The following is a 26209-nucleotide window of genomic DNA, read 5'->3' as shown; positions in this document are numbered from 1 at the left end:
CAGAAGAGCCACAGTGTAGAGAACGGCTGCAATAATGTGTTTGTCTGCCATAAAAGTCCCTACACAGGGTAGATACAGTCGTCCTCGGATGTGTTCACAGCCTCCCATTAAAGAAGGAGAACAATAGCATCACTGGAATAAGCTGAAATTAACAAAATTAATAATAAATAAAAATGTATTAAAAATCATGACGTTGCTTTTTAATTGTGGTTCAACAGAAATAAATTTTAAAAAACAAGCAAACCAGCCTGATGGGACCAGTGAACTAACATGTAGCTGAACAACCCTCTGAGCCAATCACTGCTATCAGGTGTTTCCTGTAACTCTCAGTCAGACTTCTCACCTGTTGACAGGTGTTCTGACCCACTGCTCATCAGCAAAGGCCTCTCATTGGTCTGGGACAGTTTTTTATTATTTTTTAAAATGATTCTTTTCAACCAAATTCAAAAGCAATGTGTTATTTCCCTAAACTATAATTTAGCAAATTCTTATTTATTATTAATTTTTCCAGTTTCTAGTTATTTGAGTGTCTTTTCTTTAATGGACGGAGATGAAGACATCCGAGGGCCACTGTGGGTCTTAAAACCTGTTCAGAGATGCTGGAATATTAAAGCTGTGTTATTCTTTACTTGGTTACAGGAAAGATAGAAAACTAAAAGTCAAAAAAATTCCTGCACAAACTCAGACTCTGAGCTTTTCCTCGTGACAATGTTTTAGTGAGTTCTGGGCAGATTCTGGGGAGAAATCTAGCGAGCCTAATGTCAGACAAAACGGTAAAGTCCAGGTGTGAGGAGAATGGGAGGAGGCGCCAAAGGGTGGGGGGGGGGGGGGCAAGCCCGGTTCTGGAGATCCTTACGGTTGCCACGGTAACCTGCCACAACTGTCAGCAGATGCGGCGAGGTTATGTTACCTTCAGGGGAACAGCAGGGGCAGAAGGAGAGAGGTCCTCGGCGTGGCATCTCCACAAAGGGCTCAACTTCCACAAGACAGAGGAGGAGGGGAGGAGGAGGAGGAGGAGGAGGAGAGTGAGAGGGAGTGACGCAGGTGAGCGAGGAAGAAAAGAAGAGGAAGGAAATGATGCAGGAGGAGGAGGAGGAGGAGAGACATCACAGAGACAAAAAGAGTAGAGGACAAAGAGAGTGTGGGAGGAGGAGGAGGAGGAGGAGGAGAAGGGGTGAGGCGAGGAGGAAAATATCAAGGAGAGCAAAATAAAACAGAGGACAGGAGCACTGTGATAGGGAGAAGACAAATCACCTGGAGAGAGGAGGTGGGAGAGATCAGCTGTGTGGTGTGAGAAATGAGAACGGGGGTGAAAAAGAAACAGGAGAAAACAACGAGCCCAGAGCAGGGAGAGGGGAGATCATCGTCTGCTCTGGTCTGCACTCCTTCACTTCATCAATTATGTCAACTATGAAACAGCCGACATGTATGACTGATGCTCAGCACATTAAAGGATTTACCTGCATTATTAAAGCCACTATTACTGATCACCAGGAGAGCTGACACACACATCATTGCTGTGAAGAGGCTCTCGCTGTAAACACCACTTGTGAATGTTTAGACCAGGCGCCTTAACTCGGTGATGACTTTTGAAGTGTTCCTACTTTTGAAGTGCAAATTAAGACCTTTTTTTTTTCTAATCTGCATTCACTAAAAAGATTTTCTCCAAAAGAAAAAAGTAAGATCACAGATTCTACCTTAATAACCTCCCCCAAAGAAAGACCGCAAAACATGTGCAAAGGGAAGAGCAAAGAACTGAAAACGGTGAGAGGAGCGTGGATATGGAGATCACAGGAACACACATGTTAAGGTTTGACATAAACAGGAGAAAGGCTTTCTACGCTGGAGGGGGTAAAACGCTGGATAATTACTACAAGGGACCATCACAGAGGGGAAAATGCAGGTTAGAATATGTGTTCTGGACGGATTGGAGTCCTAATCGTTTTCTGTGGCTTCCCCAAATCATGCAAATAAGGTTGTGAAATGCATCATTTGCTCGTAACGCTCCGTGTAAACCCTCAACTGCATAATAATCAGCAGGGGATTAAACATTCCTAAAGAAAATTATTTAAAAATAACCTGGCCTTTTTTTTTTTTTTGGCAGCTTTTATTCTGAAGGGCACAAATACAACCGCAGCCTGGCATCCACCCAGAGCGCTTCGGTTCTTCATCACCCAACCGAGCACGACAAGTTATCAGAACCCTCTCCCACAGCAAGACACAGAGAATCTAGCAGAAGGTTTCCAAACATTCACACCCACTAAATGAGTTAGATCGAGAGGATGAGACGTCTGAGAGACGTCCGGCCGACCAGTCAGTGGAAAACGTCATCCTCACATCTCAAGCAGCAACAATCAGGAGGACAAAAACCACAGAGGAGCACAAGGTTGCTCAAATATGAGAAGATGCACCTTTTTTTTCCTTCCTCCTCCTGCTACTCACACCAAAAAAAACAAAACAAAACACGATCTATGAAGTAAATGTGAAGAAAAAAGATGCATCCTGCTCATATTCAAACAACCACAGAGAGACGTCTGCTGGACACGGTTACTGCTGACCGACACACAGCAGCTGAGGTTAATGGCTGCGACGCTGCCTATTAGCACATACAACACACACACACACACACACACACACACACACACACACACACACACACTCGGGGGGAGTTATGCAACTGGAGCAGGTATGAGGAAAGTCAGGGGAGCCGTCGTCGGGATTACAGAAGTACAGCAGCACAGAGCCAGGGCAGCGTTTAGTGGGAGTTAGTTCAAGACAGGTTAGGTAACACTTTTACAGCGTCTGTGTGTGTGTGTGTGTGTGTGTGTAGGGGGGAGCTTTGTAAATCTATAACCATATTTTACTTCCATATTCACACGGTGACGAGAGACGGAACAAGTTTGAAATCGTCCGACTGTGTGTCCAGACGGCTCATGTAGGTGAGGCACATGTAGCCTCCTACTCTGTCCCTGGAACTATTTTCCAGGACTTTTCCAGGACTTTTTCAGCCGCTACAGACACTAATACGTCCCTCTCATTCTCTGGAGGTGTTTCCTGCAGCTGTAGCTCCCCCAGATCGTCTGGATATTTATCACTCAGACATGTGATGTTCAGTCTGTGGCTGTGATTTATCTATAAAACATAATTATGACATGATGTGTACCACAGAATAAAGCAAACAATTAGCAATTTCCCTGAGGTCTTGTACTGAAGGGATTAATAAAGTTCTATTGTATTCTTTATTCTAAACACACCCACAGGTCACAGCATGATAACTAACATGACCGATTGGAGTTGGGAGGACGAATCATTTTCCAGGACAACTGAACTGTTTAAAGGACATATCACCTTTTGTTTCTCATTTTCCATGACTGGAAAACTGCTCAGTGATTCTCCAGGTTTTCCAGGACGTGTGGGAACGCTGCTCATTGTAATAATTCCTCTGAAAGATGAGGCTTGAGTCTCTTTTCTTTTTTAATGTTGAAATAATTCTAACACAACCATGGAAAGGTCAACAATCTGTAAAACCATCTGTGGCAGTTTGGGCCACATGTCTGTGATCCCTCTAAATATAAAAGGAAAACAAACTTAGAAACTGTTGTTTTTAAGAACTCCTCAACCAGCTGGAGTAACACGTGTGTTTACGGAGGACGACTCTGAGGCTGAGGTATAGTATTTGTAGTATTTGTACTACTGTGGAGCGAGATGAGGGATAGACTGAAGCTAGCAGGTGCAGCAGTGCAGCTCACTGCTGCATTTTTAATAGTTGTTGGACAACAATGGAGGCATGTGGACGAGAGGGAAAAGCTATATCCAATTTTAAACAGACAATACTTGCTGGTAGGAGCGACTCTTTGGTGGGTTTTGGTCTTTTCATGGGACACAATGCAGAATAAACCGTAAATGAGAATCCGAAGCTCTTTCTTCCTCGTCTCATCCATCACGTCGGCGCTTTTGTTGAATAAACTTCGTCGATCTTAACTTACAAACTGCTCAATCGTGTTACTATTCTTCTACTCGCTGTCGATGCAGCCCTCAGCTCGTTTGCGTTTTAAATCCAGGAAGTCCGTTTGTGGGTCTGCCGTGTTGTACGGCGGGCGTGTGACAAAATAAAAGTTACTCATTAATGCGTTCATTCATCATTCATAAGTTTATGGAGATCAAAGAGGATCTTAAGAGGACAGCATGAGGCCGAGTGTCTGAGCTCGTTTGATGTAACGAGAACTACAAACCCGGTGACGGAGGTGAGGAGGGGGAGGAATGGGGGAGGAGGAGGGAGGAAGAGGAGCAGAACGTGTTGCTAGAAGCCAGCCAGCACAGCCAGCCACTTCAGGGCAGGTATGAGGGGTTCAAAGCTCAGGTAGTCAAAACAAGAGGAAGGACAGATCGGGTTAGCAATTAGGTTAGTTGTAAAGCGACAGGTTTGAAATACATACCGCCCAGATGCAAGTCCAGGATTTCACTGTAATTAGAATCTCCCCAATAGTCTACAATGACAGGGATATATTAGAGATAGGAGTTATTTCAAACGGCCCCAAACTGGGCACACAAACACACACACACACAGAAAATCCTCCAACAACAGCAAGTCATGCACGTTCACACACACACACTGCAGCAACGCTCAGAACAAAGAGAGTCCGTCGGTACTCACCGCCGCTGCTTAATGCAGCCACAGCTTGTGCAACACTACATCTCCCCAAAATAATAAGAGACTGCAACATAGATTTGCTGTGTTGCTGTTCACTGGGTCGGTCCGGCTGCTTTCACACACAGCGGACGTGTCGAGGAAACTGCTCAAATTCAGTTTCTGTTTTGTTTTTTTAATGTGCATTTAATTTGACGAAGCAAGCGAGAGCTGACTCTCTGTTTGGTGCACAATCCTCTGGGTACGACAGAAAAGTCAGCTCTGGATCGCTGCTGTGCGTTCTCAACACCCCAATAACGAACAACGATGAGATGTTTAGTAGATAAGAGCTCAACAAATGTCTGTGTCGAGTCACTCGACTACAGCAAACATTTGCAGAAAAGCATTCTAATATGGACGTTGTCAGCCGGCGAGCCCAATTTAAATTTGGTTTCTTTTACACTCTGATTGCGTTTGGAGAGAACGCAACGTGATCCGAGTAGAGATCAGAGTACAAGAAACTCTCCTCGTTGAGAGGCGGTGAAGAGGACGACACACATCCAGAACGAGCACACACACACAAATCTATGTCGGGACACACATTCTCCGGGACGGCATGCAGCTGGAACTGACGATGGCGGACATGTTATGAAGGAACAGAGATCAACATGTTCGGAGATGGAGAACGGTTGCAGTGTGTCACCACAGATGGAGCCTACGTAACAGTGTCAAAAATAATAATAAAAAAAGGAAACTACAGTAAATCTAATACCTGATCTTCTTTTGTGCTGTTTGGGTAATGTATAAGTACCTTTATACAATCCTTTAAGAGAGTAGAGTAGTAAACAAGTTAAAACAGACTCAGACATTGGATCGGATAAACAGCGGTGGAGAAAAAGTCAATTTGTTTGGTGGAGAAAAAAGTGAAATAAATGCTCGATGCATCTCCGTGCGTGCTTTTGCATGATGAAGGCGCTCGATTTGCTCAGCTAACGGCACCATAAAGTACACTGGGATCTAATATATGTCAAATAAAGTCCTTTATTCTCATAGAAACCCACAACATGTACATAACGCGCCATCGCTAATCGTGCTCACGCCTAACATATAAATTACTCTTCGTCTCAGAGCTACATCGTCTGTGATAGTCCCTTGTCAGAAACAAGAAGTCTTTATGACTTTGGAGAAACAAATCTGTTTTTCTGCAACTAATCTGCGTGCTGAAATATGCTCGGCTACGCCTGGATGGGACCATAAAGGCAGACGGTGATTTCAGCACAACCTAAATGACCACAGAGGGACAGGTTTCGGAGTTACATAATCCTAATCATGGATATTACCGCTGCTCCCTCAGGGGCTCTCTTAAAGGCCCAACTCGTATCACATAAAGATAAATTGTGGCCTCACGGAGCGGGCATCGGTGAGTAGCTGACACAAAAAAAACAACTAGATTTAACTGCCGTACCAGCAGTAAATCACTTGTAAAATATTAATAATAGAAGAGTTATGAAACTCATTACAGCCATTAGCTCGCTGAATGTGGACGTTACGTCTAATCTGCAGCAATATTACAAACACGCCACATGGGACGGCCAGATTGACAACAAATGCATATATTATACGTATATATATGAAGGCATGAGTGGGGAGTTGTTACCTGCTTCTCCTCTCAGAGCTTTCTCCACAGCCACGCCCCTCTCCTCCAGCTGCCTCTGCTTCTCCTCCACCTGCTCCAACTGTCTCTGGATGATCTGAGCCGAGAAGCAACGACATCGTTAATGAAATGCACGCAGGCATAAACACGCAGAGGAACACACATGCACGCTGTAAACAGGTCGGGCGCGTGGAGCAATAACGAGCGCTGCTAATTACAGCTGATTTGCCCCAAACACTCCATTGACGAAACTGTTTACCCTCATTAAAAAATCCATGTCTTAAGGCGCAACAGGAGCGCTGATAATTACAACTTTATTGATGTCTACAAGTACGTACGCCTGCTTTGACGGGCGCTAAAAATGTAATTTAATGATTTTCAGCAGAAGTTATTTCAGTGTTTCCGCCCCACCCACGTGGCCCACACCACCTTCATCTAACTGGTAACGTCATGGAAACGAGCAAATCAGCATCCATCTTTAATAAATGTTTTCCTAATTTATACCTGCTAGTCCTGGTGGCATACGAACTGCACAGAGGACGCTCCCTTTGAAAAGTTTCTCTACTGTAAACTTCAGTGCTGAAGTTTATCTGTGCCACCCAGCAATGGGAGCTAAAAAAGAACTTCTGTTTAGCTTCTGCAAATAGCCACTAAAAGGAAGTGAAATTCAGGCCAGCTAACCACAGCTCCAGGAGAGGAGGCAGCTTAGTGCTGAGTCAGTGGACTGGGAGCCGTGCTGCAGAGTTACGGCATCAATCACAGCGGATTTCCAAACCAAAGGATGCATTTGGCCTCAATCCAAGAGGGTTGAGTCACATTAGAGTGACCTACGGTGTGAAGCAGCTCCGACTAGCAGCGGCTGCAGAAACCATGCTGTATAAAAATACACCTCAGTGTACACGCTTAGACTTAACTGTGTGTTTCAAGACCCCCTCTGGTGGGAATGTTTTCTTTTTTTAAACTTCTATGATGTTTTAAACGCTGGATGATGTATGATGAGGGGAAAAAGGCAGTAAACACCACAGATGAGCATTTCTACCTTGAAACTGCAGCGACAGCTTCAAATAAACGGATCGACACTTCCTGGATTTCATACATCACAAACCTAAGAAACCAATCCTGTCAGCTCTTGCCGTGGACCTTTCTGTATCGTTATTTTTCTATAAAATCAGTTTCTGGCTCTAACACGTGTGGCTGGATCGCTCCAATCGTGACTCGGCTTGCCTGCTTCGGGCCAGCGATGATCAGGATCCCTAGCTCGGTACTTCAGGTCCCAAAAAAGTTCTACGAGACGGAAAAAATCTCCAAACAGTCGTCAGACTCTGATGTGAATAAAGTTTATTCGATTCAGAGGCTACATTAGCAGAATCTCGAGACGTGGCCAGCTAACAACGTCTGCGAACTTCGTCCTCCTACCGTGGACAAACCCCGACCCCAATCTGTGATACCCATCAGAAAGCCCGTAGTCAGCATTATTTCCTGCTTAGCACAGCATGATCTCAGACGGCCCTGGGTTCCTGCTTCCCCCCCCAGTGGTAGACCTCTTATGACTTTCTGGACGTCATGTTTACGGGGTCATTTCCAGGCCATGGCGTCCTTATCTGAACCCAGGCCTGCTGTATCCCGGCCTGCCAGCAGGTGTCAGCCTTCAGTAGATTTTTACTAGGTTGGGTTTTTCCAGTAGCTGTGATAGACTGGTTACCTGTCCAGGTGAACCTGCCTTCACCCTGAGTCAGCTGGGATAGACTCCGCCCCCCATGACCCTGGTGAGGATTAAGCGGTGTATAGATAATGGATGGATGGATGTTTTTTTTCACAGGTTCGTCCAGTAGATTCATAACTACTGTTTTGTTTACACATGATATTATTTAATCACGTTATTTCTTCATGCTTGACTTTTACACGTCACATTTTAGTCTCATTTCGACATTTATTTAACCTCCCAAATCATATCTTTAGGTTTGTCTTTTATGAAACTATAAAAATCAGTTTCAGTTTTCTAAAAATCCCACAACGCCACAGCGCAGCAGTTTCACAGCGTCACAGTCGGCTGCTGAAGTCGAGCTGCCGTGAGAGGAAGGAGAGAAGCAGCGAGCTCGTAGATGCACTTGTTTAAAGCTGCGTCTGAGCCTTTTTAAAGCAGAAACAGATTCTGTTTTATGGAAAACAAAAATCTAAACACGTGCACTGAGATGACGTTTTTAGGGATGAATTTACACCTGAAGCGGGACATTAAAGCGACAAAAGCAAGGATCCGATTTTACAATAACGTCATTAAAAAAAGAACATTTTCCCACCAGGTGCATTAAACTTTACAGCCTACCAGCTACCAGCGTGTCCGTTACCTGAGCTCTGTGCAGCCGCTTGAGTTCCTCCTGCTTGGCTTGTCGCCGTGCAGCTTTCTGGACTCGGCGCGTCAGCTTGGCATTCAGCTCTTCCTCCGTGTAGGTTTTCTGGTGGAACGCACAGAAACACGAGTCAGAGAGGTCTCATCCACAAGCCGCCGACGTGTGAAGCTGGTTCCACGGGGCCACGACCCGTCAGAACCACTGAGCAGGAGAGGAGGGGAAGCTGTCTGCATCGTCTAGGAAGCTAGAACATCTATATGAGGGCGTTTACCACACATCTCTGGCTCTATAAATGTATGGCAACACAAATTAACTTCACTGCAGCTCTTGTTTGTGGTATAAAATGTGAATGAGCAGAACTTTCCCCTTTTTGGCAGACGTGTGAGGACACAAAAAGCTGGCGCGATTCAGGAGAAAGAGAAGATAGCACCAGAGTGGAGAAACATGTCACAAGTTACTCCAGGAAGTAAATACAGGTGGCACAGCGACAGGTGGGCAGATTAATACGAGACCAGTCAGAGAGGAGCAGCCCGTGGTTTGGACAGATGCAGAGGGAACACTGTGACCAGAAGAGTGAGCGCCGTTTGGAAAAGTCGTGTTTTAACAGAGCGGACGTTCCAGCAGCGAGTAAAGTGGCTGTCCGGCTGTCACATGCATCCAGAGAGGACGGTTATTAGTCTGAGGCCAGGCGGACGCAGGGGGTGTTATGGAAGCCAGCAGAGTGGCACATGTGCAGGAAGGCGGAGTGGGAGTGGAGTGGGTGAGGAGGTTATGGATGGGAATGTACGTAATACTACCTTTGTGGCATACGATCTCTTGAACGCCAGTGCGTGAGGGACATACACAGACTTGGAGGGAAGACAAAACATAAACAGAAAAAGAAAAAAACAAAAAGGAAGGAACATGATACAGATGATATGATTAAATGGGTTAATGATTATGTTAAATTAACAAAAAACAAACGAGGAAGTCACACTTTAGCTGGTACGATAAAAACAGGCAATGTTAATCTCCCGCACCACAACGAACCCAAACGACACGAAGTAGTCCAACTAAACACAGACACCTGCATGATAACAGGAAGTGTGTTACTGCTAACACCACATCTATCTAACACTCACAGTCACATGTCTGGAAGCCTACAAGTCACCAGAGACTAGTCTACACGAGTCCCGTGGGCTCTGGGAGGCAGCTTTAACCGCCTGTTGCCGCGGCAGCATTAATACTGATATTTATAAAGAATAATGAGATGTCAATTCCTTCTTCACATAAGTGCTGAGAATGAAGGAGGAAGAGTTGTACAGTGGTTAATGAATGCATGCCTCTGGCCCGACTCCACTGGATCTAACCACACAGACTCGGCAGCACTGGAGAGCGTCATTTTGAATTTCAGCCATAAACATAATAAATGCAAATGGATTCAAATTAAATAAGTCGTTTTAGAAAGTTTGGGGTTTTGTGTGCTAACTTTCTGCAGTCCTGATATGATCTATGCACCCTGCATAAGGAATGAATGAGAGATTTCTTTTCCATCATTATGAGGTGCTTTTAACATCTCGTATTGTGATGCCCAAAACAAATCAACACATCTTTATCACAGTTTGTGTTTTATTCCACCGCCGCTTTAAAAAGAAATGATTTAGGTGTTAAATATGTATGAGAGGTTATCCTGAGACGCCAGGGGCTAAGCTACATGAACTTAACATTAGTGAAATATGGGCGACGTTAAACCGTCCGATTGGCTAATATTCAGAACGACTCCACCGGCTGCTGCACAATACCTCCTCTTCGTCTTTCTCCTTCTCTCGCTCAACCTCCTTTTCACGCTCCCTCTCCTTATGCCTCTCTTTCACCCTCTTTCTCTCCTTCAACTCCCTCCTTCTCTCCTTCTCCACCTTCTCCTCCTTTATCGCCTCCTTCTGCATGCCTGACACTAAGTCAAAGATGTCCATGTGCCGCTGCGGGAGGGAGAAATTACAACAAACAAGTGTTTTTACACAAACTGGTGTAACCGATGTGAGGACGGCATGTCTGGCCTCGCAAAGCCTGTCTGGTAATGATGGAGGGATTTCTTTAGCAGAAAACAACAGAAAGGCGTCAAACACTTCCTTCAGCTGATAAAACAGAGATTCATGTCACTGGGTCAGATTCTGACATCAGCCGGTTCCCTTTTGAATCCTGTCAAGAAGAAGAAAGCTGATGTCCACAAAGCAAACCTGATTTTATCATCTTAGCAACATTTCAAACATGATCTCTCTCTCTCTATATATCTATCTATCTATTGGAACTTTTGAACTCAGAGACCGTTTTAGATGTTTTTTTGCATCACGTCTGGATTCTTGCAAAAAGCCTTTTTACCTGCTGGAACCAAGAAATCTATTGAACAGCTCCAAACTTGACAGAACTCGTCTGCCAGGCTTTAACCAGAACCAGGCTCCCAGTATGATGATAAGACTACTGGCCTCTCTCCCAGCTAGGGTTTGACCTCTACGTGCCCGGTACGCACTTAGACAATATTATTTTGTCTTTTCCAGGGTCCAGCTGAACACTAAGGGGAGCTGAGTGTTTGCAGTCAAAGCCTCGAGGCTCTGGTGCCCGAAGAAACCGGGTCGGCCGAGTCAGTGACTTTCTTTTAGGTCGCTTCTTAAAACAAACTTTGATCAGAGAGCCTTCCCCGATTTTACTTAATTTCCTTTGAAGTGATCAGGTTTTGAGGAGCTGGTCTCCCCTGATCAGGGCGCTCTGCTCGGTCTCCTCAGGCGGGCTTTGCGAGGCGACACATGCATGAACACCAGATGACGAGGACGTAGTTCTGCTCGCTGTTACTCACATCTGCCTTCGACTTCTGGGAGGATCTCTCCAGAACGTCATCGCAGGACAGGTCCGAGTCCTCCGAGAAGCTCAGGTTTCGGCGTGATTTCAAGTCTGCTACATAAAATAAGCAAACAGATTAATTCTTATTCTTCCTGAAAACTGGAGCCTCGATCACGACATTCAGAAACATTCGTCAACCTCTGGAACAAACCTGAAGATCTCCCGACAGGCGACGTTTTCTTCTTGGCGGAGTCCTGAGTGGTGGAGCTGGACGACGGCGTGCTCGGACACGACTTATCGTCCTTCTTCTTCTTGTCCTTCTTGTACCCTGAGAACACAGCCTTCCACAGAGACTTGTGCTTGGGCGGCGTCTCGTCAGTGCCTGAGACCCTGCTGCTGTCGTTCTTGGCCTTCTTCTCCTTCTTGTTCTTGCGTGGCGAGAAGAGGGAGCTCCGTTTCTTGCTCTTACTCACGGTGGAGCCGTCCGACGAGGCCACCGAGCTGTCCAGGCTCTTGTTGCTGCTGAAGAATCTCTCGGGCAGAGTCTCTCCCTTCTTTGACTCCAAAGCCTTCACGGCGGACGTCTTTGGAGATCCGGCGGACTTCTTGCTTTTTGCGGCTGAGTCTGGGGTCACGCTCCAGGCCACTTTAGGTGAGGCACCCTTGTCTACGTCTGACTCTTTCATTTTGTGCAGCTGCTTGGCCATGGCGTCTTTCAGAGCCTGGCTCTTCACAGACTTCTCTCTGGCCCTTATTCTCTCCTCAGCAATCTCCTTAGCCTCTGGAGAGAATTGAGTTGCCCTCTGGGTCTTAGCGGCTGGGTTGGCTGGGATATTGGGTTTACCGTTTTCCATCGCTAGCGCCAGATGCAGGGGAGGTCTCTCCTTGCTGGGCTTGCTGGTCGGCGGCGTGTAATACTTGTTCATGCTCGTTTCTGGCGTCCGCTCGTCATACGCCTCCTCCACGTCGTCGGCAAACGGGATCTCCTCCACCGTCTCCACAAACGACTTCCTCACCTCCTGCGGCCGAGGCTTCTTCTTTTCTCTCATGACGACCACCGGAGTAGTTTCCGGCGTGGCCTGAGGAGAGGAGACCTTCCTGGGTGCAGGTTTGGGCGCAGACACGGGGCTCAGCTGGGTCCTGGGCGTGGGAACGGGAGTTTTGGTTTTTGCCGGCTCTTTGGCACGCTCAGGTGGAGGTTTGTCCGTCCCGTTGCTCCAGGACACCTGGTGTCTCTGCTGCCGGAGCACGGCCGGAGACTGATTAGCAGGCACAGGCGGCGGCGGGCTGGAGGGCGGGGTGAGCATGGTGGAGTCAGACGTGTTGTAGCTGTCACTGTTGACTGTCTGGCTGGTGGCCAGGCTTCCATTCAAGCCCAAGCCCGAGCTGCTGCTGACGTCCCTCTTATCGGAGCCGTCACTCTTGGCCTCCACGGGAACCAGAGGAGTGATAACCTGACCCTCCAGAGTGATGTTGATTCTGCGAATGACAGCTCGGCCGGCGAACGCAGGCTTCGGTTCCTCGGACACGTCGGGCGCCGACTGCGTCTTGGCAGGTGCCGAGTCCTGCGGCGGAGTTTTAACGACGCTCTTCTCTAAGAGTTTACTGCTGCGGTCCAGAGGAGAGAGGCCCAGGCTCTTTCTGATCTCAGCGCTCTTCAGCCAGAACTCCTCGATGATGTCTGTCTTCTTAGACGGCGTTTCCTCTGTCGAGGAATCTTCAGATCTTGAAGACTCGGGCGTGGTTTTGTCCGTTTTGGTCATGGGCGTGGAAGTGACCGCGGGGACGGGCTGAGTTCTGACGGGAGAATCGGAGGTGAGAGGCGACGAGGGTTCGTGGCAGGGCAGAGGCTGGGCGCAGATCGGGGAGAGGGGGTTTCCTGTCAGAGGGCAGATGGAGCGGTGGGGGAAGACCGGAGATCTCGGTGCACGTGTCTCCGGCAGGGAGGTGGGCTGGGAGCGGATTGGTGAGCTAACCGGTGACTTGACTGGAGATCTGGCAGGTGACTCGTTGGCTGGCTGGAGCGGAGAGGCAACGGGTGACTTGACGGGTGAGGCTGGAAGAGGTGAGGCTGGAAGAGGTGAGGCAGGATGAGGTGAGGCAGGATGAGGTGAGGGTGAGGCAGCGACGCTGACGGGAGAAGCAGCAAGAGTAGGAGAAGGAACAGAAGCAGGACTCTGGACAGATGCAGGTAATGGGGAAAGTGGGCTCCTGGCGACAGGAGATGGAGCCGTCTTCTCGGGCTTCGTCTCCTCGGGTATAAACGGATCTGTGAAGAAGCGGGTGCCGGGAGACTTCAGTGGAGTTATCTGGAAAGACACAGAGAAGTTCAGGGTTTAGCCAAAAGCCATCACATGCTTTCAGCTCGATGAAAGTGGAGTTATCTCACCTGTTTTTCAGGCTCCGGGGAGGGTTGGAGCGGAGAAAGAACAATGTCTTCCTTCTGCACGGGGCTGATGCTGGATGGTTCTGAGTTCACAGATAACAAAAATGCTACCGCTGGTTATTTTTGTAAAATATATGCGAGTTATCAATTTAGAGGGAAGGTTTGTGACACGTACCAACACTGGAGGCCATTCCCAGACTGTCTGATTTCTTGTCTTCCTCGTGTGGAGCTTCGTGGTTCTCTGACGGGTGCAAGCGTGCCTCAGCTTCGGCGTCTGAGGGGATGTCATCTGGAATTTAAACACAACAGCATGAAACACCTCCCTGGTCCACCGCTCGGTAACTTTAAGCATTTAAATTATTCATCATTATTTGTATTATTGTGGCTGCTCACCCTGATCCATCTCCGTACCCGGCTCCACATCTGGACTGTCTGCTTCTGCTTCCAGCTCTTCGTCTTCACACGGCTCTGCCATGAAACAACACGGTGAGATATTACTGGTCCAGCCATCACACGCTGGCTTCAGTCAACAGCAGCGTAAGAACTTTCTCAGCTCCCTAACAAGCTAACCTTGAAAGAGCTTTTCTCAGAAATTCTGGCTGCAGGCTAAAAAGCTATCAAGACCAATTTTCAAGAGTGAAGTGCAGAAATTAAAAGATGAAAAAGTACGAACAGACTTCAAAACCAAAACCCTCTTTTTTCTGCAGACAGGATTAGGAAAGTGTTCTGCCAAAGAAAAATTTGTTGTGCATACAAATGAAATCCTACAGTGTGAGTCTGTCATTAGTGTGAACAGAGGACGTCCACGGAGCAGCATTAGCACAAAAAATAAATGAAAACACATGCAGCCTTCCATTTTTAAATTAGCAAATGGGTAACATTTGAACCAAGCAAAAGCACAACCAAAATGTTAATGCGTCGGTTAAAACACAGCCAGCAACACAAGAGTGTTTGGAAGAACTGCTTTTCTCAAACAAAACGGAAACAGGGGCCGTGACCCAAACGGTTAATTCATGCAATTTTCAAATAATAACAAAATGTTAATAATCATCTTTTTCTTTGGCTAAATGCACGAAACACTCCATTGTTCATGTGGGAGCACATCCTGAACGTCTAACGCTGGTGTCTTATCTTCACTGAACATCTTCACTGAGCTTCTCATCCAGAACTCAAGGCCTGTGCATGAGTTCTAACACCTCTGTAGGACTCTCGTTCCACTCATTCAGGCTTTTAAACGGTTAATAAAGTACCTCATTCACTGAACATTGTGCAAATACAAGTGCCATTAAGAGGTTAGTCCACAAATACAGTAACACTACCAGCAGAATCCAAGTGAGACACCTCACACATCAGGGCAAGAAACACTAAGTGTACATTAAGTGTTTTCAGCCCTTCAGCTCATTCTCTGGATATATTATACTACAGCACATCACACAGTGTGATTAAAGAGAAGACGTATCGTCCAACATGAGCTGGACGGGCAGAATGAGAGGTTTTATGTGTGAAAGGTGGCGTAAAGGTGCTGATCTGATCCCAGGAGAGCAGACAGCCTGACAGCCTGCATGCTTGTGAGTTTTCTCTGCACGTGTTGCTGCTGCATGCTCCAGAAGAGTGCCAGCCCATAGACAGGACAGAATACGAGTCTAAGACGGGATGTCGGGATCCCTTTAAAGTCTGTGCTACCTCCAGACAGGGACTCCAACCAGACTCTCACTGCCTCGTGTCGGGCGGATGTGTGGGCAGCGGCTACGTTCAAACCAGAAGATACAGAACGACGGGGGGATAGATGGCGGGAAAATAACAGTAAAAGCAATTAGACACATGGGAAAGAACACAAGAGAACAAAGCAGAACGAAATCAAAGGAAAACTGACGGGAGGGGTTATAACTGGGATGCGGCTGACGAACATTACGTTCACCCCCAGAGGAACGACAGCGACTGTGAATGACAAATTAAAAGGCTGAACACAAAATTAGACATTCCGAGAACAAACAAAACAAAAAACAAAACAAGCCATGTTACAAAATGTACAAAATCAGGAGATAATTAAACACAACAGGTGGGTTAGTCGGGGGGGAGATGGATCCTCCAGACACACAACAGCAGCAGCAGCAGCCACACTGGTGAAAATCAGACACCCTGATCCTCAACACGGCGAGGACCAACACCACCTTTCCCCAGACGTACAGCACCTCTGGGTGGGTTACCTGTGGAGGAGGGCAGCGTGAGCTCAGAGGGATGGGAGAGTTGGGAGGCCGAGGCCAGCTGGCCATCCTTATCTCCCCCAGAGTCCAGGTGAGGTCTCACCAAACCTGGAATGGCGTGTGGATCCACAGGCTGCAGGACTTGTTGGATCTGCAGGTTCCTGGCTAAATGTACGTTGTCGTGTTTGTTGAGATTTTTTTGGGGTGAAGTTGTGTGAGCCAAGAAAGGAAAGGCAGAAAAAGAGAGATTGTGTAAGAAAGGGAGGGAGAAGAAACGACAGGACAAGAAGAAAAAAGAATGAAAGAGAGAGACGGTTATACAGCGGTAACGAAAACTCATCAGAGGTGAGTAAAGGGAGGCAGCATGCAGCACACTGCAACAAAAATAAAACGTCAAACCATAACCGTGAGCTTCAAAGATCTAAAGTTAAAGAAAGAAATAACATCCAGTTCTTGAATGTAATAATTCTGCCACTCAATATCAAACCATAGCTGCAGCGCCTGGAGGGAAAACACAAAAGTCTCTGGGATTGATCAGATTAGTAGTTCAAAGCCGAATACTTGTGGGGTTTGAAACAGCAGGTTAAACAGGACGAGAAGAAACACACCAAACTCAACGGAAACCAACAAACCAAAAGTAAAACAAAGCCAAACCCACACTCTTATCGTAGAAATCCTTAAAAACGGAAAATCAAACCGGATTAAATCACATTCAACACATCTGCAGGCACTTCTGCTGCTACCTTTAAAAGTACCAACATCCTCTTCGTCTGTGAGGAACTTGTCCAGCCAGAGGCCTGACTGGAGCTCTCTGTCCCAGGGGCAGTAATCGCCCTCTGACAGCAGGGGGAGACAAAGGCCCAACGGAAAACACATACAGACACACACATACATGTGCAGTGTATGTAGACACAGTGGACACGGAGGGGAGAGGGGAGGAAAGGAGGAAAGACACATGGATGAGGAGAACAATGTCTGAGACACATGATTCTTACAAACAATACACGAAGATCTGAATCGGACAAAACAGAGTCTGGCCAGGGTGTAAACACACATTAAAACCAAACAGGAAACACAGGGCCCAAGATGTACAAGCAGCAGAACAGATTTACCATCGCTAGACTCCTCCTCTTCATCCTCATCCTCCTCTTCCTCCTCCTCGTCCTCCTCCTCTTCCTCGTCTAACTCCCCGTCTCTGCTGACGGCGTCAGCCTGAGCCTCGCCCTCCTCGCCCTCCTCGCCCCGGAGCTTGGCGTGGAGCTCCACCGCCTCCTTCCAGGGGACGCCGCCGAGGTCCGAGGGGCTGGGAAGGTGCTCCTCCACCTCCACCTCCTCCTGATCCTCCTGCTCGTCCTCCTCCTCCATGTCGGACTCTGAGCTACTGTTGGGAGAAAGAGAAGGAGATTCAAACTTCCCATTTTCTGTCGTAATTTACAAACTTGTATTTTTTTTCTTAGCTGACTTGTTGAGTCTGTTCAGTGTTAAAAAATACAAACGTGGGGTCCTGACATGTTCCCAGAAGCTCAAGGAACATCGTTTAATTTGCTTCTTTTGCCTGATTAGCCTAAAGACACTCAGCAGGTCATGACAGAAGCGAGAAATTAATAAACGCTGGTATAATCCTGGGCTAATCGGTGGTTAGCACCGTGGCCTCACAGCTAGGAGGTCGCCAGTTCGTGTCCCGGTGAGGACACCCGGGATCTTCCTGCGTGGAGTCTCCATGTTCTCCCCGTGCAGCGTGGGTTCTCTCCGGGTTCTCCGGCTTCCTCCCACAGTCCAGAAACATGCTGAGGTTAATTGGTGATTGTAAATTGTCCGTAGGTGTGAATGTGAGTGTGCTTGGTTGTCTGTCTCTAAGTGTAGCCCTGTGATAGACTGGTTACCTGTCCAGGTGAACCTGCCTTCACCCTGAGTCAGCTGGGATAGACTCCGCCCCCCATGACCCTAGTGAGAATTAAGGTTTAGAGATGATGGATGGATGGTTTATCCTACCTGGAACCCAGGTCAGCATCTGTGACCTTGTCCAGCACGCTGCTCAGGTTGTGCTCCGCCAGCGTCTCCTCGGGCACCTCCTCCAGCTCCTCCTCCCTCTGCAGGGACAGGCGGTAGTTCTCCAGCTCGATGCGCTCCGGCGTCCCCCGCAGGCGTTTGGCCAGGCTCGGCTCCTGCAGGCCGTTGACCTCCGGTACTGAGCGGCGGAGCACGTCGCGGAGACGCCACCGGGTGATGTGACGATCGTCGGGGCGGCGGAGGAGAGAACGTAGAGGAAAGAGAGCACAACCGAGAATCAACAGGGTGCAACAGCAAAGGGAAGAGGAGCAGAGAAAAACATCCCCTCTGTAGCAGGAGCCATGCAGGAGCGAGTGAGGAGGACACGCTTCATCCTCTAACGGTGTCTCAGAGGAAATAAACAGGAATAAACCCGTACTGCTTGTGAACAGCGCTCAGAATACAGATACTGATCTTAGTTTCAGCATCAAACCCGTCACACATCCACCAATGAGAACTGGTGCGTGTCCACACACACCTGCAGTCCGACGGCTTCTCCTCATTCTAGCAAAATCATAACGTAAGGAAAAAGTGACAAGGACACACCGATTTAAGATCTATCACCGAATTTATTGCATTAGATTATATTCCTACAGCAAATAGTATCAACAAACACAAGGAGCTTTAACACTCTAAAATAGTTCCATGATGCCATAATTAAATGATGTACAAGGTTGGTGCCTTGCCTTATTCCCATCCTGAGAAGCAAACCTTAAAACTGTTTTCACTTGTAAATCGGTTAATACGAGCGGGATGACGGATTACAGGATTATATTACTCCTGTCATCTCCTCGCTCACTTTAAGCGCAGATAAACTCCAATTAGGACAAAACGACTGGCGACGCTTTAAGCTGTGACCCCTCCTAAAAACGAACGTGTGATATTTGATGCTGCATCGTGTGTTTCTGTGTGTGGACGAGCAGCTAAAACTGTTCCTCTGTCTCTCATAACAAAAAAAAAGGCATCATGCTTAATAAGATTTATATTCTACGGTTTCCATTGAAATATGGTGAAATTAAAGGGCTAGCGCGACCCAACAGATGCAATCTGCACTGGTAAATATATTTATCTTTCAAAGTGTTTTAAATAATCAGAATTATTCGTTATATGAAAAAAACATGATTAAAACCTAAATGCAGACATCAGCCGATGACGAAAAGCTTTAACTTCTTTAACCTGGTTTAATCAAATCATTAAAGTTGTTCTTCAACACTTAAACACGTGTATTATTATTATCTAGAGATGAACTTTAAATCGACATTATAACATAATTAAAGTCACATATTTCAGTAATATCACTGCAGTATTTCATAATTAATCGTTTCTTGTACTACTCTTGCCACACGATGCAGCAGGCCTAAACTTACTTAAACTCCAATTATTCGTTTTCTACAAAGCTTACCAGTCCTATCCGTGGTTTTAATAAACTAATATGCAAAGCGGTTATTCTAGGAAGGATGCTCTACGTCTGGCACACGCAGGCGGTTCTTAGCAGCGGTCCGTTGAGGAGGGTGAGGGGTCGAGGGATGCGGGAGGAAGTCGAGAGGGTCCGACAGAGGAGCGGGAAGTAAAAAAATAAAATCACAAGAGAACCAATCACAGGCACTAGTTCAAGCACTAGGAGAGCTCTCAGTTTTAAGATGCTCTGATAGGAGGGGGAAAGGTAAAGCTCACAAAAAGCACTGATACAGGCACTTGATCACAGTACGGTGAGTTTCAGTCAGAACACATCACAGAGCAGGCAATAAAACGAAACACATCACACAGGAGGAAGTAGAGCTAAGAGAGAGCAGTCACAGGCCACTAGAGGTTACAATCACAAAGGAGGAAAGCTTGGCTCTTCATTAAAAAACAAAAGGAGTCAGGCAGGCAGATATATGAACTCCTATGAATCTATTGCTGTTGAGTTTTAAGGAAGCTGCCACATTACGGCCACATTTCACATCAAAAACCAGAATAGAACGCTGGAGAGGAGAGTTTTACAAAAAGGGTTAAAAGTGCTGCCTGGAGAGCTGACCAGACCTTCTGCACAGCTCTCTTTAATGTCCAAGCCAAGAAAAAAGAAAGAAAAAAAATAGATTTAAGATGCAGCATTCACTCTTTAAAATCCTGCTGCAGGAGGACGCTTTAGCTCCCTCCGCCAGTCACAAGTCGTAAAAACAGAAACAGAACGAATGCTGCATCTTCAGGAAATCAATCAATCACTGAGACAAAGAATTACAGGATTTACATGAACACTGCAGGCTCAGTGAGTCGGTACACTCTGGATCTATACAGTCCTCTGACATGAGCTAAGAGCAGGAGGAAGTAAGGAAGGAGGAGGAGGAAGGGACACGAGAGTCATGCTAGAGGAGGTTGAGCAGCACATTGATGGTGAAACAGCAGAAGAGGTAGATGCAGTAGGTACACAGGAAGGGAGAATCTAGGGGGTTGTGCGCCACCTGGTGGCAGGTCCAGGAGAGCGTGCGGCGGAGGGTACGCAGCGGGACTCCCACGCCCTTGGCCAGACGGCTGGGCGCAGCCGCCACAGCTAGAGAGGAAAATCGGGTACCTGAGGGTTGGAGCTCGGCCGAGGGGGCTGCCGCCGCCATCGCCCGTCCGGGGGCATCTACGGTCGTCGTGGGAGTTTGGGGCATCTGGTTCTCCTGCGGAGGTAAAGATAGAAACGATGTGGACTGCCAGCGAAGTGTGGGAAGACACGAGTGCTCATAGAAGGTCAGAGCACAAGAACAAATGGTGACAAGATTAAAAAAAGATCCCTGAAGTAAATATGCTCTCTGCTTCCCACATCTACGCCGGTTCTGAAGGTCAAACAATTGATTTCTTCTTTATTTGCCGTCCAATTCTAATTTAGTCCAGGATTTCATTAAGCAAATAAAAGCAGGTACCTTAGCTGTGATGGGAGCAGGGGAGGGAGCCGGCCTCTTCCTCTGAGCATAGCCGGACAGACGGTAACAGTAGTGGGGCTTGCAGTAAAACTTCCCTGCAGGACAGAAGAGACACAGAGCGCATAAACAAATACAGTCGATAAACATTTACAGCGCCGTGCAAATTCTGCACATTTCACCTCCGAGTCCACAGATCCTATCTGTTCTGCAGAAGAAGACTAAAATAAATTCCTCTCTGTCTCATTTCAGACCATCAGTGGGTTTCAGTCCCAAGGCTGAGCAACACCTACTCTGTCTCATTGAACAATCTGCCGTCTGTCCTTGAGCACAATAGACACCTCCCAGTGAGGAGAACAAATATGGAATCATAAGACTGCACTCGGCCCGAGGTCGCTGCGACGCCTCACAGCTGAACTCAAACCGACTGTCTGCTGGTTACAGCTTCAAATGGAAATGCACAAAACATGCATACATGAAACCCGACCGATCATCAAAGCTGCTAAAACGGATGAACTGATCCAAATCATCTGTTCTGGGTTCTTCAGGACGGGTAGGGAGGTGGAGGGGAGGCTGTGGTGGAGCGAGTGGCCACCGGAGGGCACCAGAGTCGTACATATTTTAAATCTATGGATGATGGTTCAAAAATGCATGATTTGTTCTGTATGTGCATAACTCAGGACTTCAGAATGAAGACTCATCTTTGTTGTTTGCATTCCAGTCCTACGAACCGAAACCCACCCGCAGGTTTGAAAGGCAGAGCTTTTTCTTTTTAAATCACCAAAACTAAATAATTTATCAGACATTGTAAGCACAAAAAGTGGATTTTCAACTTTCTGACGGTCCTTGAACTCCTCATCTGTGTGTAGCTCCACTGAAAAACTTCAAATCTTAATGTTTCCTCAGAGTCACTCAGTTGTACGTTCTCTGCTCTACGGTGCAGCTGTTTATGTACAGCAACATGACAATAAACTGGACTTGATGAATGTCAGCCTCACCATCCTCCACGTCGAAGGCGTACGAGGACAGGCGTAGCGTCGTGCCGCAGTAGTCGCACTTGAAGCAGCTGCGGTGGAAGAACTTCCCCTCCGCGCTCAGCCTCTCCATCACGTAGACGCGCTTTCGACAGAAGAAGCAAACGTCGCTGCCTCCGATGTTGACGGGGAACTCTTTCCTGAGCGAGCCCTGCGGGAGGAAACGGAATCCAATCAGTCTTCAGATGAAATAAAGGAAACATTTGGGAGAGGAGAGAGGAGGAGAGACTTAATACATCGATCATGTTCAAGCCACAGGCCGACACCGGGCGCTACAGACGTACGACGGGTACTGAGGTCATTCAGAACCTCATAACAGTAACAGAACAGAGAAACTCAGAAGGCTGTTAATCAGGAGGAGTGAGGGGATCTGATGATGATCTACAAACACAGCAGCAGTTCAACCTGCAGGTAGTTGTTTAGCAAACACACACTCTGCAGCTAAAGGGATTCAGCTGTGACGGGAAAATCACTTCACACACACAAAGTTCGGCAAGTGATGCTGTGATTTGTGCAGCCACGTGCCTTCTACCTACAAACAGTGCTCTTACCAAATCCCTCTTTTCAGGTACATGTGGGGGCTTGGGATCTTCCTGAGACTGAAGCTGATTGGCTATCTGCTCAGCCAATGAGCTAACTCCCCCCGTGTACATCCTCACATAGCGCTACCAACAGCATTAGGACGAAAGGAAAGAAAATAAAGACAGGTGGACAAACATTAGACAAAAGAAAGAACATGAAAAAACAGAAGAGAGAGGGGTAAGAAGGGCAACAGGTGCTTAAACACAGCAGGTAAACGTCTGATCGGGGTTTAAACACGACAAAACAGCGTCTCCATGCGTTTCAGATGTGCTCATAACATGGCTCATAAAAACAGCCCCGAAGCTGATAAAATAACTTCTGCCTTCAGTCACACAAATTATGTAGTAACTTCCACAGTCGGTGCATTTATTTGCCAACACAGAGCATTATTGGATTTGGGGCATCAGAAGAAGAGATTAGCATCCCAGTGTGTCGACAACCTGTGCTGCTGTAACAGAAACTCCAACACGTGCTGCCACACTTGTGTAGAGCAGTCATGCATTTTTCATTCCCACTCTGGATTACTTATTAAACGATAAATATGTAAAGCAAAACGCTGCGTTCCAGCTGGTCTGCTAGCACCCGCAGCCGGCGTATGAAACCATCTTCAGCTTAAATCCTGAAATAATCTACACCCGGATTAGATTTCAATCTATTAAACCTCCAAAAAAACAAACAGCCATTTTATCCTTGAATTGAGGTCAACAGTAGTACGAGCCGTGAACACTGTTACTGTGGACGGGATGCACTGAGCGCTGCGTTAGTGAATGTTAACTTGGCCACAGCAGGAGACAGAATTACACCAGATGATGATTCTGCTGCTCGTCCAATCCAAAACACTACCACAGCAAAAACAATTGGTGGAATTAGAACACGCTCCAGCTGACAATACTCTGATATCTGCTCAAACCGAGACGCTCACCAAACATTAATCACAGCAACCACAGACACCAGGCCAGTTCTCAGCATGCAGCCGCTTTCAAAGGAAGCTTCAGGTGAGTTAAGCAACTCGGTGAAGCGATGCAGCTTCCCAAAGGGCCGAGTGCAGGTGTCAGCATCGCCACACTCATTCCTGCCGAGTCACTACCTGTCTGAAGGTGTCAGAGGTGGAAGGGGGAGAGTCGGGGGGGCTGTGGGCTCGGGCCTGGTGCCACTGATCCATAAAAAAACGGGACGGCTTTTTCTTCGGCTCCACGGAAGAAGGGGAGAAGACAGTCGTTAGAAAAAGGTGAATCATCAACTGAATCATCTACCAGCAGAGATTTTCCTCTTTGACTCTGTGGATGCACAGATTCATTCAGCTTCTTTATCAACGTGTACGAACATTTAGACTGATAACGATCTGTCTGTGTTAACGGGGAAGGTTCACCTGCGGTCCGGCCGGCTTGCCCTCAAACTGAGAGGCGAGCTGCTCGGCCCTCTCCTGAATGCTAAGCACGTATATGGGCGTCTGGCCTTCGGATTCCAGAGGCCTCGCCGATTCCTACAGAGAAACAGACGATTCAATCACCAAAGGGACGTACGGGGAGGAAAGCGGAGATTATACTCTGCATTTTTAGCAGCTTCCAAAAACAATCTCCCTTTCAAAGAGCTTGTCATTGCGGTACAGTCAGCCATTGTTTTCAAAAGTCGCAGCTGACAGCCTTTAATTTACGCAGCAATGCAAGCTCGAGTAAGTAAACTGCTGAAAGCGATGCCCTGCAGTTAGTAAAGCGTGCGCCGGGCACGGACACGCAGCAAAACAACAGGCTGCACTTCAGATAAATAAAATGGAAAAAAAACTTTGAATAATGTGTTTTTAGTAGCAAAAACTTCCAGAGGAGGTTATTCTTCAGCGTGATAACAGGGTGAGTCTCAGCCCACAGCACCAGAAACCCAACCTCTGAGTGGTGACGGGACGGCGGTGAACCGGGACTGACAGCCAGGTCTCGGGACAAGTGCCACTGCTCTAAAAAGAAACGGGACGGCTTTTTCTTCGGCTTCAGGAGGGAGAGGAATGGTTGAGAGGAGGGGGTTAGACTCATACACCAATAGGCCCGATAAATGGCACAACAGCAAGCCCAGTTCTCACAACAAGTCCATGCATGGGCGTTCACCTTGGGCGGCTTGTCCGCTTTGCCCTTAAACCTGGAGATCAGGCGCTCGGCCCGCTCCTGAATACCAGGAATGTGAATGGGTCCCGGGTCAGCGAGGTGCAGCGGCATCCACGCCTGCCAAGGGGAGCTCTGTTGAGACTTGCTGGTATGTTTATGGCTAAAGCTTTAAACATGATATTGAGGGAAATGCACGTTCTGCTCCATATTTCAATGTACTCTACCCCGTGTGTCTGCGGCCTCTCGTAGTGTTCAAGTTCCTCTTCGTCCGGACTTTTACGTACGCGCTTGAAGGCAGAAACAAGCAGAAACACACACTGCATGAACACTCTGAGCTTGTTGGCTCCTCGTTTGGGGAAAAGCTTGTTTGCAGAACCTCTGACAGCGCCTGACGATAAGCTAAAACCACCCGAGGGTCCCTCAAGTCGGTGTCTCAGTCGCAGAGCCATCACACCCCGACAACGTCGCCGTCAGCACGAAAACAAGCTGCTCCTGTGATAATGACATACACTACACCCACTCGCTGGGAAGTAAACAAGACTGACGACGCTCACTTGGGGAATAACAGCATTTTGTCCTCATTTACGCTACAGAGGCCAAATCTGAGGTACAGCACACATAATTAGGGGGACGAGAGCTGGTGGTGCTGGTGGGGGGTGAGGAAGTAAAGGGGGACGCTAAATGGGTCTGTCATGGATCTGTGGCTAGAGACAGACGGACACAAACAGACAGACAGCAGACTGTGCGTCACCTCGGAGTGAAGAGAGAGCGAGGAAGTGGAGGAGGAAGAAGGGAGCAGAATGGTTTTCTTTGGGCAGCTCCGAGAGCCCGAGCTGGACAGTTGGTCTGCACCACTTCTGGCCTTGAGAGACGAGATGATGGGAAAGAAGAATGATGAACCACGGCTAAAGGTAGATATGATTCAGACTTACTGGGACTCACAGCACAATGTTATGTTTGAATGCTTTACAGAGCTGAGAGGGGAGACGATGCTATATGCTGGGGTCAACTCAACACAGACGTTAATAGAGTTAGTACGGCTTTTCCACTTTGCTTGGTTAGGTTTACTGACACTGCAACCGACAGAAGGAAAACCTGACACACTTCCACACACACATACCGAAAATAACCAGACCACCCTGTGTGTATACAGCCGCTTTATAAACAGGCCTCAATGGATGTCAGTCCGGTGCAGAAACATTCTCCTGTACCAGTAATTAAAACGTTAATTAAATCACAGAGAAACTGTGAAAGTTGTAGAGCAAATGCACACCAGCTAATGTACCAGATTTACGCCTGGAATCGAGAGTGACTCACAAAACTAAACACTTTGTACAGCAAAGCACTTCAGGATTATCAAGATTATTTCCATCGACTCTCAGCTAATGTGTGCTGCAGCCGGGACTTAGTGCGCATCGAGATTAAACTTAAAAAACAGCAGCAAATTAAATCCCCTTTAAACAGGAGAGTTTCTGAGGCTTTAAATCAATGTGTGTGATGGGAATGGCTAATCTGGTGTCAGGACGACAAGAC

General features: G+C 47.3%; 1 protein-coding gene across 2 annotated transcripts in view; it reads right to left on the bottom strand.

Annotated features, from left to right (window-relative positions):
- Positions 1 to 26209, bottom strand: part of mical3a (microtubule associated monooxygenase, calponin and LIM domain containing 3a) — a 67076-nt gene that overhangs the window by 6258 nt on the left and 34609 nt on the right. The window contains exons 19-42 of one of the 2 annotated variants that reach the window (XM_008291996.1): positions 25428 to 25538; positions 24901 to 24963; positions 24464 to 24793; positions 23953 to 24066; positions 23671 to 23772; positions 22553 to 22666; positions 21966 to 22152; positions 20971 to 21065; positions 20634 to 20727; positions 18026 to 18221; positions 17146 to 17414; positions 16777 to 16869; positions 16037 to 16198; positions 15513 to 15575; positions 14223 to 14297; positions 14005 to 14118; positions 13833 to 13912; positions 11655 to 13752; positions 11460 to 11557; positions 10411 to 10587; positions 9427 to 9477; positions 8627 to 8734; positions 6285 to 6378; positions 4437 to 4487 (exon numbers count right to left, since the gene is read on the bottom strand). In XM_008291996.1, the coding sequence (XP_008290218.1) occupies positions 4437 to 4487; positions 6285 to 6378; positions 8627 to 8734; positions 9427 to 9477; positions 10411 to 10587; positions 11460 to 11557; positions 11655 to 13752; positions 13833 to 13912; positions 14005 to 14118; positions 14223 to 14297; positions 15513 to 15575; positions 16037 to 16198; positions 16777 to 16869; positions 17146 to 17414; positions 18026 to 18221; positions 20634 to 20727; positions 20971 to 21065; positions 21966 to 22152; positions 22553 to 22666; positions 23671 to 23772; positions 23953 to 24066; positions 24464 to 24793; positions 24901 to 24963; positions 25428 to 25538 (4939 nt within the window). The remainder of the gene's footprint in view (positions 1 to 4436; positions 4488 to 6284; positions 6379 to 8626; positions 8735 to 9426; positions 9478 to 10410; positions 10588 to 11459; positions 11558 to 11654; positions 13753 to 13832; positions 13913 to 14004; positions 14119 to 14222; positions 14298 to 15512; positions 15576 to 16036; positions 16199 to 16776; positions 16870 to 17145; positions 17415 to 18025; positions 18222 to 20633; positions 20728 to 20970; positions 21066 to 21965; positions 22153 to 22552; positions 22667 to 23670; positions 23773 to 23952; positions 24067 to 24463; positions 24794 to 24900; positions 24964 to 25427; positions 25539 to 26209) is intronic. The other variant, XM_008291997.1, reaches the window with a different exon arrangement.

This window comes from Stegastes partitus, unplaced genomic scaffold (assembly GCF_000690725.1).
Source record: "Stegastes partitus isolate 25-593 unplaced genomic scaffold, Stegastes_partitus-1.0.2 Scaffold776, whole genome shotgun sequence".
In the NCBI taxonomy this organism is placed as follows: domain Eukaryota; kingdom Metazoa; phylum Chordata; class Actinopteri; family Pomacentridae; genus Stegastes; species Stegastes partitus.
The sequence above is the reverse complement of the archived record's forward strand: the minus strand, read 5'-3'. Positions and strand labels throughout refer to the sequence as shown.